General features: G+C 43.2%; 1 protein-coding gene across 1 annotated transcript; it reads right to left on the bottom strand.

Annotated features, from left to right (window-relative positions):
• Positions 1–328: 328 nt before the first annotated feature.
• LOC110294716 (disks large homolog 5-like) lies at positions 329–11,725 on the bottom strand. The gene is made up of 6 exons (XM_021163126.3): positions 11,377–11,725; positions 9,575–9,791; positions 3,655–3,814; positions 2,298–2,441; positions 1,482–1,665; positions 329–739 (listed from the first exon to the last, which is right to left on the bottom strand). The coding sequence occupies exons 2-6, from the start codon at positions 9,714–9,716 to the stop codon at positions 611–613; spliced, it is 759 nt and encodes a 252-aa protein (XP_021018785.2). The 5' UTR covers positions 9,717–9,791; positions 11,377–11,725; the 3' UTR covers positions 329–610.
• Positions 11,726–14,472: the final 2,747 nt, after the last annotated feature.

The raw sequence follows: 14,472 nt of genomic DNA, 5'->3' as shown, positions 1-14,472 counted from the left end.
GTACGGCAGTGATTATATCATAAAGTGTGTGTCCATGGGGTAAGTAAATTATCCACACACAAAAGATCATCACCTTGTATACCCATAGGTGGCTATGGCTTTACTATGTAGCTCTGGCTGCCTGGAACTTACAGAGATCCATCTCTGGCTGTGAATTCTAGGTCTATAGCAGGGGACAGTACACCTGAATAAGGAAGATGGTCTCAAGAGTCACTACTTGCAAATCAATTTTTATTCATAAGAAATAGAATTTTTAAAAAACAGGTCTTAAAAGTTCAATTAATATAGAGTTAAAGGCAAAAACAAACAATGAAATACAAGAACAAGAACATATAACTTCTAAATAACATTGCAACAACTCAAAGAACAAAAAGCAAAACTTCAACCAAAACTCTAACAAAAAATTATTGTTCAGTTGCTTTCTCTTTCTGTACTTTTAGCAGCACAGACCTACAGCCTACTCCTCTTGGACACTTGGTGGCAGTGCAGTCACCTCAGTTCTCTGTCAAGAGGAGTTGTCTGAAGAGAAAAGGGAAGAACACACTGAACCAGCCATGGATTCCTAGTAAAGGCCTATTCACCCTAAGAAAATGAATTATATGGAAGAAGATTAATCCAAGGAAGATTGTGAATGCTGGGGATGGTGCTCAGCAGTGGCATCCTGGGGTGGCAACTCATTCTGCAGGATGCTCTCTTTTTCTGCTGTGGCCATTTCCCGCTCTCTTGCAGTTTCTGAGACCTGGGAGAGGAAGGCAGTTACTAAGACACAGGCATGGAGGAGACAGGCATGGCAGCTGTGAGGCTGCTGCCTCCCACCACCTCAACTGTACTTGAGTCAATATTAATATTTTAACTGAAGTTATTGATGTTAAATCTGAAGACAGGCAAAGTATTCAACAACAGTCACAAAAACATGGACTGACAAAGACCAACTTGGGAATCTTATCAGTTCCAACCAAAAACATGGCAAAGGAAGAGACCTCAATGGATTACAGGAAGAAAGGAGAAGGGCACAGGATACCCAGATCAATGATAATGAGAAGCACTCATTTAACATTTGTACTTGGCTCTAATCCCTCCAAGGTGCAGACACATGGGATGTCATATGACCTCTGCCTGTCTCCTGTCTAAGGACCCAGAACTCACTCAAACCTCTGCATAGCATTCCACCTATCATGAGGACATGCAAGAATGTGACATGTTATTCACCTGTCACCCTTTAGTGGACTGCAGATTAAAGCAGAGTTGAAAGGTACACTTACCAGTGGTAGCAGTGGCTCAAAAGAGGCTAAGTCAGTGTCTCACAAGAGGCTAACTTCCAAGAATACTTGTGTGAAGACAGAGCAATGAACAGCTACATTCCATAAGGAAAGTGGCTGCTTGGGAGCGTGGATTAGAAAGGTGGTGGGGGGAAGCAAAGATAGATCTAATGTGACAATGATATTAGATAGTCATAGCCTGACCGAATTGTTTGTCCCTACCTGATATTCTTGAGTCTCAAGGTTGCTGTTCTTCTCCTGTTCGTCTTTACCACTCAGGTTCAATTCCACCAAATATTGATGAATGATGGCCCAATCAGCCTGTACTTCCTTGCTCTCCTGCTGCAATTTCACCAACTTCTTCTTTATAAGATTCTTCTCCATCAGGATCCGGCTGTGCAGGTTACTGGAAACACACTCTGCATGGTAAGATCCTGCAGCCTCCTCCTCCCATTTCTACTTATAGGTCCCATTAACCTGACCTGTACCCTGGTTCCCATGAATACCTAATACAATCCACCTCAATACATCCATGACAGCTGTACAAACAGCAAATAGCCATTTCAGGGAAGAAGAAATTTTGCTGCAGTCCAAACACCAAAAAGGGTCCATGTTTCTCCTAAAGAAAGTGGGATCTCCATCTACCTATGACAGCCCATGCATTGGGGCAATACCAATTAGTAGGCTGCAAATGCAATCAGGGTAGACAGTAGAACCAAAGGGAGGGCGCTCTATCCTTGTGTTACACCTCACTTAGCTCTGTCAAACCCTGCCTGAGCCCCAGAGGCCCAGTACAGCATAATAACCTTCTGATGATCTGAATCACTTGTCTGTCTAGAGGCTCCTGAGGATGCCTGGAGAACACTGGCAGTGGTAACAGTCTCTTAGAGACCTAGGAAAACTGAGTCCAAAAATCCAAGGCACACTGATGCCTAAAAAGCATAAAGTATAGAACCAGACCTGCAGTCTCCCGACCAGAAATAAAGGAAGGTAGAAATGGCCATTTCACAAGTGTTGGCCTCCCTGACAAGAACTTACCGATAGAAATTTATCTCCTTCTTGAGCTCCTGCTTGTTCTCTCGGGCCTCCATGTTCTTGTTCTCTAATTCGTGTAGGAATGTCATGATCTCCTTCTCCTTTAACTTCAATTTTTCATAAAGTGGATTTTGCCTGTGGTAGGGCCTTGCCCCAGGAAAATAGAACTCCATAAACTTAGGCTTTTAATAACACATGAACTCAGGCTGGGTCCTGGACTACGGCAGCCATGGAAACCACACTCTGCATTCTAAATGCTGGGATTTTCTTAACCTTGGGAAACTGGCTTGTCCTGGCCCCAGAACACCAGAAGCTAGGCATCCAGATGGAGGGTGCCCTGGCTCCCTGCGTTACTCAGTAGGGCTGAAGGACAGACTAACCAGTTATGTTCTCAGGAGCCTAGGTCTTTGCCCACCAGACGCCTGTGATGGTATTTCCCTTGTTTTCATAAAAGGGATTCTAAATCTTGGATAACTAATACTGTAGAGACAGATGTTACACATAATTCTGGAGATGAGGCCAGACATCACCACAGATTTATAAACTGCCCAAGGGATACAAATGTATGAACAGTTGTGACCACATAGTCAAAGTGCAATGCTATATAAAGTGGGGACTACCAGACCTCAGGACCCACATCACATGGAAACTGTTAGGCAGGAAAATCCTCAAGAGAAAAACACAGACTGCTAGATTCCAAATTGTGGAGAGAAATAAAAACATACAAAACATATTCACAGGTCTGGACATGTGCACACACACAGGCTCACAGACTTAGAACTATACACAAGATGGAGAAACAAAGAGTGAGAGAATGAGAGAGAGAGAGAGATGGAGACAAAGAGAACACAATGTGAGAAGAAATGTATGCAACATTACTGCCTCAGAGTATAAGGCACACAGACAAAGAGGAACAGGCATGAAACTCAGCCATTCTAATCAAGCGCTGAGAAGAACCATGTGGGACCAGGCCCCTCCAGCTGCTACCTGGAGGTTCCAGTACTCAGTCACCTGCCAGACAAGTAAAAACACAACTACAAACTCCCATCACCTAGCAACCTCCTGTCAAAGGCTTTCCAAATGAACCCTAGGAAGTCATCACTGCCTCTTTCCATGAGTTCTTCACTCAGACTCCAAGTTTCTCTTTTCAAGTGGAGGGACCAGAAGAGTCTATTTCCCTTCTCGCTCCTGACAAACGTTCAGGTGCTGCCTCTCCTCTAAGAAGTGTTTAGGGGCATGAAGTGAGGCCCAATTATGTTCTGGTGGTATAGCTTCCTAGAACCCACCCCTTTAAAAGCATAAGATGAGGGATGCATTGCAGACCCCGGACTGACACCACAGGTTTTGGAGCAAGGTATACCTCTTGTTCATGGATCCCTCGGTCACGTAGATCAGGCGATCTCTCAGCTCATTTGTCTCCTGGGTAATGAGCTGGATCTCTTTGATCAGCTTCTTCTCTTCCTTCTCAAACTGATTCTTGCTTATGACAGGTACAGGGGATGATGTCTGTCTGAGAACCTCTGTAGGTAGATGAATACAAGAATATTTGATGTGAGAATGCAAAGAGTGTAGACTGACCACAGAGAAGGAAAAAATGCCTGTAACCTACTGACACCACCAAGAGATTGGTCCCAGCATGAGATTTCTTCTCAGTGGATATCAATTCTAACATCACTCTAGAGATATCAGGAGATGTAAGCAGACATGTGTTTCCTCTGTCTCCCTAAACATGGTTATGATAACCAGAGAGATGTCTTCTCCAGAATGATTATCAACAGCACAAAGTACAACTTGGCTTCAGAACCTTGAGTTGAGAATTCACAAGTCAGGTGATAAATTCACTATTCAAAAGTATTTGAGATTTTGGAGATGCTCAGATATCCTACCTGTTACTCTAAGCCAAAGAATTGGCTTAAAAAGTCATGCAGGGGGAGAACATGGTCAACACAAGGATCAATCCCCCCCCCCAAACACCAAACACCACAGAAGTAGCAATAGAATCCCCCTCTGTCTGGGTGTGTCAACTGATAGTTCTTTGTTTACAGTATAGAAATGCCTGCCACACACAATTGGTGATAAAGAAAGTTAATGTAGGAACTGTCACAAACAGGAGGTCTGAGTAGTTCTCAGAACATGAGGTCATGGTCTGGAGCACCATTCTCTCCCTGGCACTAATGTCAGATAACTACAGGAGCTAAAAGAAGCCATGGACTGAAGTGCAGGATTTCCCTCCCCCAAACTGGCATAGCTTAGACCCGCTGTCACTCCTGATGGTCTCATTCTGTCCCCATGTAACACCCACAATATCCAGTGTAAGTAAAGTCTTAAAAAGTTCACAGCATAACAGCTTTGACCTTGCCACCTCCTGCCTTAGGGGATGGAGAAAGTACTGTTCTGAAATCCTTGATGTTCAAGAATTGTGATAATCATAGAAATCTTTCGCTACCCAGAGTCTTCAGTTGCACATTACGAAAAAGGCCAACTCAGGCCACCCCTACCAGGAGCTCAACATTCACTTCCCAGGACTTACTCCACATTCTCCAGGAGCTCCTTCTTCATTTTTCATTACTCTCAGATGGAAGGCCAGCATCCTTCCTCCCCTCTCTGGTCTCTCTCCTATCCACATTGACTCTCAGAAAACATTTGCAGTGAGCTTGTTGTCACTACAACACTGATGACATCACAGAGGTTGCAAAGAACTCTCCATGAGACAAAGGATTGTCCAAGAAGGGACTGCTGGCGTCATGGACTACATACAGCCTTTGGTTCCCTGCTAATGTTCTTCCTGTACTGACAGGAAGCTGAGCTGCCCTTTCCTGGGGCATAGCCATTGAGCACATCCTCCTTCCAAAGCCAGGGTTTGCTCTGGCTTGATTGGCAACACCTAAGTAATTCCTATGTATCTAACTGAGTGTTTCCTTTCCAAACCCCTCTCAGAAATGTCTCATCCTACCTTAAATTTTCTTCAATCAGCAATATGAGCCATTAAAAACTACTGAGAAATCATACCAGTTCGAATATGCAGCCAATATCTACTCCTGTCTCATCATGTACAGGTGCATGAAATCTCATCCAGGTTCAGCCTGTAGGGCCGGTTGCAGTATGGGTGTGTATTAGGGGCCACACTCATGAAGCCTTGTGCCTAGCATTTGAAATTTGCCCCAAGATCCCTTAGGAAGGAGACATGCAGTCATCATGCTTCTGACAACTGTCTAGAGATCTGTTGGCAGAGGAAACTGAAATATTGGAGCCACCAATGAGTGGCCCTCAGATTGTGTGTGTGTGGGGGGGGGGGGTGCTTTCCTCACTGCACCAAACTCACCAATCAGTATTGCTTACAGCCCTCTGTGAGCAATACCATGAGATTCTGTATGAAATAAATAAAATATTCAACAGAGGTGCAGATGTGCAGACAGAAGATATAGGGAAATACAATAGACATAGGTTGGTTGACAGAGCAAGGGCCTAGCATCTTGTATTTGGGTTCATGTTTGGCCCCACAAACCACACAAAAACCAATCTCAGTCAAACATCAATGATTCGTTAAATGCAGGCCCCAATACTGATTGATCAGAACCATAGCTCAAGTTTTGGGGGCTGAACCAGGGCTCCAAAAATCGAACTTTGTTAAGGTATAAGAAAAAAAAAAAAAACAAGAACCAAACACCAAAAAAAAAAAAACAAAAACAAAAACAAAAACAAAAACAAGAAAAGCACAATTAGTTCTTTTAACGTTAGGGAAATATCCAGTGGTCAGTTCTGATCAAGCCATTTTAGATATAACAGTGCATATCGGCCTTTAATTTTAGGGGTCCCATGGAAGGGTTTATGGACCATTGTAAGATTAACAAACATTAAACAGAACATAACAGGATGTGGACATCATGACTTTCCTATGAGTCAAGTTGATTTTCTGTGTTGATGAATGGGTGTCATATGACAGCAACTATCTGATATAGGGGGCAGACATAGAACACGATGGCTTTTGCTATACTGGATGGTGCATGCCTCAGCATTAGATTATCCAGGACTACTTCTGTCTTCACAGTTCTTGGAGGCCCTACTTGTAAGCCTAAATATTGGAAAGTGGAAGCAGAATTGTCTGAGCTCAAGGTTAACCTGGCCCACATGGGGTATTTGAGACCCTGTTTCATAAAACAACACTGAAACACACACTACGTGCAAGGCCTCACTTACCAATCCTTGTCTATTATAAAGAACTTATCATTCTCTCCCTTCCATTCTTTCTTTCTGGGAAGATGGAGAAATGAAAATGATCTTTCCATTCTAAGGACCATGTTCTCTTTTTCCCTAAGCTCACATTAAGAACAAATGAAAGTGAGTGTCATTATCTGAACAACTGAGTAATATCCACTGCTGCTAGCATTATACCATGCCTATGACGATCTTAGCTTCCTTTAGTGTTGCTGCCCCAGCAGGAAGTATCAAGAGCTGAGGCCAGAGCTCAGAGAACTTTTCAAGGGGCTAGACAGAAGCCATCAGAGACTCTCCACTTCCTTGTCCTGAGATGAAATCCAGGAATACAATGTGAACTTGGTGGCTAATTAACCACACATCATAATTCTACCTCCACCTTTCTGTGTTCAGTACAGGAATGTGTTCATGCACCTCCATGTCAGATTTATCTTGATATACATCCCAGGGTGCAAATTTTGTAGAGAATTGGGTGTGGTCAAGCAGTTGGTACCTTCAGTAAAACTGAAGACTATCAATAACAATTGACCACATTGGGTTTGTTTAAACAATGACATTAGTTGAAAATTAAGCATAACTGATGAGTGTGACACCAGCACTGTGTCCTGGCCTTTTTGTGCCTAGATGTGGCTCAAAGGGAAGGTGGGAGGACACCTTGGGTTCCTCTGAATGGACAGAGTGATGTGAAATGGGCACTGACCAAGCTGAGAAACACTGCTGAGGCCCATATTTCAAGTAACAAACACATTCTCTGTCCCCCTTCCAAAGAATTCCTGTTGAGGCCATGGACCTTGTCTAAACATGGTGACAGTATGCAGACATCTTTCCTAATGATACAAAGTTCTCTCTGGTGAGGCTTGCCCCTTACCATATCTGTAGCAAATGTGTTACAAGGCAGCAGTCTATATCATGCCATTGCTGTAATATGCTTCCCAGTTGTGATGGTTTGTATACTCTTGCACTAGGGAGTGGCACCATTTGGAGGTGTGGCCTTGTTGGAATAGGTGTGACCAAGTTGGAGTAGGTGTGTCGCTGTGGATGTGGGCTTAATACTCTTACCCTAGGTGCCTAGAAGTTGGACTTCCACTAGCAGCCTTTGGGTGAAGAGGTAGAACTCTCAGCTCCTCCTGTGCCATGCCTTCCTGGATACTGCCATGCTCCCACCTTGATGATAATGGACTGAACCTCTGAACCTGTAAGCCAGCCCCATTGAAATGTTGGTTTTATAAGACTTGCCTTGGTCATCTTGTGTGTTCACAGCAGTAAATCCCTAAGTAAGACACCAGTCATGGATGTAAAACAAAACAAAACAAAATCTTGACTCAGAGCGGAGTTATGCTGGCCATGTACCCTGTTATGTTCTGTATGTTATGAGGTTTGTTTTCTTATGAAATTCCACATCTATATGTTTCACATAAGACCTTTCAAATTCAAGATCAATATGAACTATTATGTCTAAAACAGCTTGAGTCAGGGCAGCATTTCCAGCCCTTGTGAATGAGCTCTTTGTGTTTTTTTTCATGGAGCTTGCCCTAAGAAATGCCTAGCATACAGTTTTCAGCTGTTGCCCTGGTTGTTCTGTCATGTGGTGTGCATTCAATAAACCTTCCCTGTTTAACTGAATTCAGTGTTTCTGTGGTTTGTTTGGTGACCCTTGGACAGCAACACTTCTATTCAGCAGCACATAGGACACTGAGCCAAGATCAAGAATGGTGTTATCTTGCCATAAATTATGTGAAAAGGAGGAAGGGGAATTTATCCTTTATGATAAGGATCAGGGGTGGCTTGGTGCTTTTTAGGTTTCTATTTGCCATGTGAAACAGTTTCAAGAGCCCATTTCTGATGTCCTTGGAATCATGTGTTCCCATGATGATGCACTCAGACATGCCTGGAAACTACCAGGACACTTGTCAGAGAGCTTGATTTCTATAAGGGAGGGATTATTGTTAATTCATGATGCAGGATATTTGGTCACATTGTAACCCCCAAGATTGTGTTAATTCCTGAAAAAAAAAAAAAGAAAAAAACCTTTTTATGGTGTAGCTCAGCCCTAGACCAGACCTGTAATCCAAGAGCTTACTGTTCAGTGTACTTTTTTGTCCGGTGGCTCAGCCCTATCACACACATTTATTGCAAAGCAAAATAAAGTCAACTCCAGGTCAAGAGTTAGAGCAATTAACCAGGTGAAAGAGAATGAATATAACCAAACAGAAGGAAGGTCTTTTTTTTTCTTTTTTTCTTTTTTCTTTTTTGTTTTTTTTCATTTTTCTTTTCTTTTTTCTTTTTTCTTTTTTCTTTTGTTCTTTTTAGACACTAGGGTATCTCTGTATAGCCTTGGCTGTCCTGGAACTCACTCTGTAGACCAGGCTGTCCTCGAACTCAGAAATCTACCTGCCTCTGCCTCCTAAGTGCTGGGATTAAAGGCATGCGCCACCACTGTCCCGCCTCAGAAAGAAGGTCTTTAAGTTGAAGGATATTTAAGACAGTGTGGAGAGGGATAAAGAATGCTTTCCTACTGAGAGGTCATCAGGGTAGGAATGTCAGCTAGGTGCTTTCCCTGACTCTCTGAGCTGGCTACTGAGTCTTCACTGGTAAAATTAAATGCCTGGCATATGTGTGTGTTTTAAAAATGTATTTGTTAATCATTCCATTGGATTACATCTCACATGATATGCCACTTCCTGGTTACCCTCCACTAACCCCTCAAACTACATCTGCACTCTCAGCCTCCACTCTGCCTGGATGAGGGTTCTCCTTCACCCACCCTCCCTTTCTTGCCCTACTGATTGAGAAACCCACTACACTGGAGCATCAAAGCTCCACAGGACCAAGGGCCTCGCTTCCCATTGCTTTCAGCACCGCCATTCTCTGCTACAATGTATCTGGAGTTATACACTCCTGGGGTGTTGTCTAGTGTCTAGGAGCACTGGCTGGTCCTGCCAGCAGATGTTGTTTTCAATAGGATTGCATTCCCCTCTGCACCTCCAGCTTTTCTGCAAGCTCCCGCAATGAGTTCCCTGAGCTTAGTCTAATGGTTGGCTCCAACGGTCAGTTGCTGGCCATACCTCCCAAAGAACCGCCACTCCAGGCTCCTGTCCGCAAGTGCCTCTTGACCACAGGAACAGTGTCTGGTTTGGTGTCTGAAGACAGGATGGATCCCGAGGTAGGGAAGTCCCTGGATGGACCTTCCTTCAGTCTCTGCTCCATTTCTTGTTGGTGTTCTTCCCTTGCTCAGGAACGTTTCTTGGTTAAAATCTTTGAGATGGGTGGGTGGCAACATTCCTTGGAGAGAGCATTGGCGGGGGTGGGGTGGGGGTTGGGGGAGGTGAGGGATGTATACCTATCTACTGCAGGTGCTCTCTACAGGTTCTATCTTCCCCTTCTCTGTGCATTTCGACTAAATTCATCCCCTTTGGGTCTTGGGAGCCTCTTGTTTCCCTGATGTCTGAGAGCTTCAAGAGTCTATCCCTGTTCCTCATCCTCCCACCCCCTATGTAATTTTTTTTTCGAAATCCTGACCTCCTGTACCTCTTTCCCATCCCTTCCAGTACCTGATACTGCCTCCCTTATTTCCTCCCCTTCCTCTCTCCCTCCCAGGTTCCCCTCTACCTCCCAGGATCTTCCTGTTCCCCCCTTAATGCAGGATAGGGTAATGCCAGGACCAGGAATGGGAATGGGTGGGTTGGGGAGCAGAGGGAGGGTGGAGGGGATAGGAGATTTTCGGATGGGAATCTAGGAAAGGGGATAACATTTGAAATGTAAATAAAAAGAGAGAGAGAGAGAGAGAGAGAGAGAGAGAGAGAGAGAGAGAGAGAGAGAGAGAAAGAACATGACACCAGAATCAACTGACAAGGAGGCGTGGGGAATCACAGAGAGCAGAGGCCCAGTGCGGGTCTGATCTAGGACCTATGTATTTATGTTATGGTTGTGTAGCCTGGCGTTCTTGTGAGATTCCTAACAGTGGGAGCAAGGCTCTCTCTGAATGTTTTGCTTCCCTTTTGGACCCCTTTTCCTCCACTGACCTGCCTTGTCTTGTCCAAGCCTTGATATGATAACAAGTGCTGAGTTTTATTGCCCCTGTTATGCTGTATTTGGTTGATGTTCCTGGGAGGCCTGTGCTTTTCTGAGAGGAGGGGAAGGAGGGTGGATCTGGGGAAAAGGGGAGGTCGGGGGGGGGGGGGGGGCGGGGGAGGTTTGGGGGAAGGAAAGGGACGGAATGTACTATATGAGAGAAAAATAAATAAGTTGCCCTTCTTTTAAAATTGATTGAGGGAACACCCAACATCATTCTGTAGACACACACACACACACACACATGAAAACCACAAAAAGTCAATGGTATAGTTTTTCTAAACCTTTGCTGTGTGATGTCTCCTACAAGTCCAGCTGTCAATGTCTGACTAGTAAGCTCTCTCTCCTTGACTGTTGTAGGCTGTTTCCTACGTCACTATTTTAATAACATTTACATTCTTTGGTGGTTTAATTCTACAGAATTTTCACTGCCAGTGTGATTTCTACTTTGTTTCTCACTTTGTTAAATGGTATTTGCTAGAAACAAATGGGAAACTGTAAATTTATTTTGCTTGTTATGCCAAGAATGGGCAGTAGATGGCACCAAAAACCGAATTTCTAAGTTACTAGAGAGGGAAAAAAAACGTTCAGAAGGGTTGGGCACAAAGCCAGCAGAAATTACTAAAGTAAGATTGAACTTTGCTTTTATGTGATTTTTAGTTCTCTTGAATGCTAATTTTAGTGGTCTATTTAATGAAAATGTTATCCAAAACTGAGTTTTAAAATTAATTTCTCTATCATTTATAACTCCCAATGAGAACCAATAATATACTCAATATAAAAACCACTACCTTACCTTGCCCCTGCTTAGTTAGCAGGGAGTCACAGGACTTAGAAGGATGAGGTGATGTGGCCTTTTGGAGGAAGTGTGCCATGGGCTTTGAGCCCCAGATCAAGCCTGGAGACTCTTTTCCTGCTGCCTGCCTGCTGATCCAGAAGGAGAGCTCTCAGCAACTTGTGCCTGAGTGCTACCATCCTCCCTGCTGAGACAACAATGGACTAAATCTCTGAAACTTTAAGCAAGCTCCAAGGAAAGCCTTTTTCTTATAAGAAGTGCCCAGATGATGGTGTCTCTTCAGAGCAATAGAGCAGTGACCAAGGCTCACAGTTAGGGAGGCCTTCTGTCCTTCAGCCATGCTCTCATGCAAGCCGATGTTTGTGTGTCATCTCTGCAAGAGCCCAGTGTTCTGGTCCTACAGCGTAGTTAATAATTAACAGGAAACCAAGACAAGAGGTCAGAGATCACATGACCACGTCTGCTGTTCATTGGAAAGCAGCTTGGAGCTAGAAGATGTTCTCCTTTCTCATAAAAAATGAGACAGGGCACAGAAGAGTAGAAACAAAGCTTGGGAAACAGAGGAAAAAGATCTACTGAACCTGTTAGCAGCTATGCATAATTTTATAAAAGCTGCCATTAAAAGTATTTTATTTAATAATGCAAACATTTATTATATTCAGTTATTTTTTTCTTTGGTTTTTCTGAAGCTCTGGATTGAAAGATAATGAAAGGCATGTATAGCTGCAGAGCTTTATATTATTATTAACCTCAGTTTTACTGTCCAGAATATTTGCAGTAGAAATTACAACCAAATGTCTTTCTAAATTAGCCAAATAGTTGCCAAACATATATATAGATTTACAAATAATGACATGAATATGTAAATAACATCACTGTCCTACCTATAGATGTCAACACTGAGGGTTTGGGATTTGGACCATGTCTTCTGTTCCAGGCTCTGAATTATATTAATCTTTCAATAATGACAGTAATAATAAGAAAAATGATAATAATAATAAGTAATTTTCAAACCCTATGTTGTGGTTTGAATATGCTTAGCCCATGGATCGGCACTACTAGGAGGTCTGGCCTTGTTGGAGTAGGACGTAGTCTTGTTGGAGGAAGTGAGATCACTGTGGGTGTGGGCTTTGAGACCCTCCTCCTAGCTGCCTGGAAATGAGCCTTCTCCTGTTTGCCTTTGGAGTAAGATGTAGAACTCTCAGCATCTCCTGTGCCATGCCTGCCTAGATGCTCCCATGTCCCTGCCTTGATGATAATGGACCAAAAGTCTGAACCTGTGAGCTAGCCTTAGTTAAAATTGTCCTTTATAGAAGTTGCCTTGGTCATGGTGTCTGTTCACAGCAATGGAAACCCTAAGACCCTTTATATATACCCTTTCATCAAGTTGTTTTTTTTTTTTTCAGTGATCTTTTTGATTCACAATCTATGCAATAACCCAGTTAAGTGTCCTGGTCAGAGCTCTTCCTGTATGTCTGTCTTCTGTCTTTGACCCCTGTTACCTGTGGTTCAAGATTTAGGAGAGCCTTGTTCTCAGCATTTCAGTGATTTTCCAGGAATGGCCCTTTTCTCACTTAAAGCACTGTGTGACGACTCCTCTGTCAGACCCTGTCCTGTCTGCCCCAAGGCTCTTTGGCACTAATCCTCCAGTTACTGATCTTTCTTTCTTTCTGCTAAGAAAAGTATGCAAAAAGTGTGTTAAGAAAATTTATAGGAAGCCATAATTCCAGCTTAAGCTCATGTACTGGAGCTCAAAATCGAGGATAAAAATCAAACTAGTTATGCTAGTTTCAGTCACAAAATTAAGACTAAGTTGCCATCTGACCCTCTTGAGATCTGGAAAATGGGTAAGTAATAAATACACTTTTAAAAATCAGGAAAACTGAAAGAGGGTCAAATTTTCCAAACTGACCAACACCTGTGAGATGAGCGTTCCCACTGTTTGATTTTGCATCCTTTACTTCTTACTAAAACAACTTGGATGAGCCAGGCTGAAGAGTTGTGACATTAACCAATCAGCTTCGTTTTATTTGTGAACTCTTTACTTTTGTTTCTATTGCTGTCCACAAAGGATCTGATAGGAGACTCTCAGGAGGAAAGGCTCACTAACCTACACTCCTCAGTTTTCTCAGCACTGTGACCTGAGCAAGAGCAATTCAAGGTTAGCAGAGTTCATTTTGTTTCAAAGTTTGAAATGATTCAATCTGTCACTGTGGGCACAGCACAATGGCAGGAGTTTGACATGATGAATTACGTTGTGTTCGCAGTCAAGGCAGAGATGAATAATAAAGCAGAGCTACTTCCTCCTTGGCCTTAATTTTCCTTTAGGAAGCCAGCCTATGAAATGATGCTGTACGCGCTGTGGTACAGGTCCCATAGAGACCATTCAGGGAACACCCTCACAGGCATCCAGAGGTGGATCTCCCAAGTGATGGATTCCAAGCCCAGTCAGGCTGATGGTGGAAACTACCATCAGAATTTGTTCAACTTAGGGATTTCTTGTCTGGTTTTGGTCAAGATCTTATCATGTTGCCCAGGCCAACCTCAGTTTCCCAGCCTCCGGAGAGTTAGGACCTTGATCGCTCAAGTCCTAGTACATGAGTCCGATTGCCAGTACACACCACTATACTTGGCAATCCATTCTTTTCCTGTAGCTCTGTCTCCCTCTACCCACCCTGAAGGAATGATGGGGTTCCAGTAACTGACCTAATTAATTCCATTTTGGCCTTTCTCTGGCTCTGTTTTATCTCTTTAAAATATTTTCTTTCCTAAATAACTCCCTTATGAAGTTACCTTGGATTCTAGGAATGTCAGGACTGATTGTTAAACATCTTTATAGCTGAGAATTAAGCCTGGAAGGACAAATAACCACATAATGAGATCACATGCCCAAGTGGGAGTAATTAATGTCTAATGGAAACAGAGGCTGCCCCTATCATAAAGCCAGCACATTACTGAGGCGGCATTGCTCCTCTCAAATCTTTTTTATTATTATTATTATTAAATATTTTTTATTTACATTTCAAATGCTATCCCGAAAGTTCCCTATACCCTCCCCTCACCCTGTTCCCCCACCCACCCACTCCCACTTCTTGG

The sequence above is a fragment of the Mus caroli genome, unplaced genomic scaffold, assembly GCF_978045245.1.
Source record: "Mus caroli unplaced genomic scaffold, Mus_caroli_1 scaffold_4, whole genome shotgun sequence".
Taxonomy (NCBI): Eukaryota; Metazoa; Chordata; class Mammalia; order Rodentia; family Muridae; genus Mus; species Mus caroli.
Note: the sequence above shows the minus strand (reverse complement) of the source record. Positions and strands in the feature narration are given on the sequence as shown.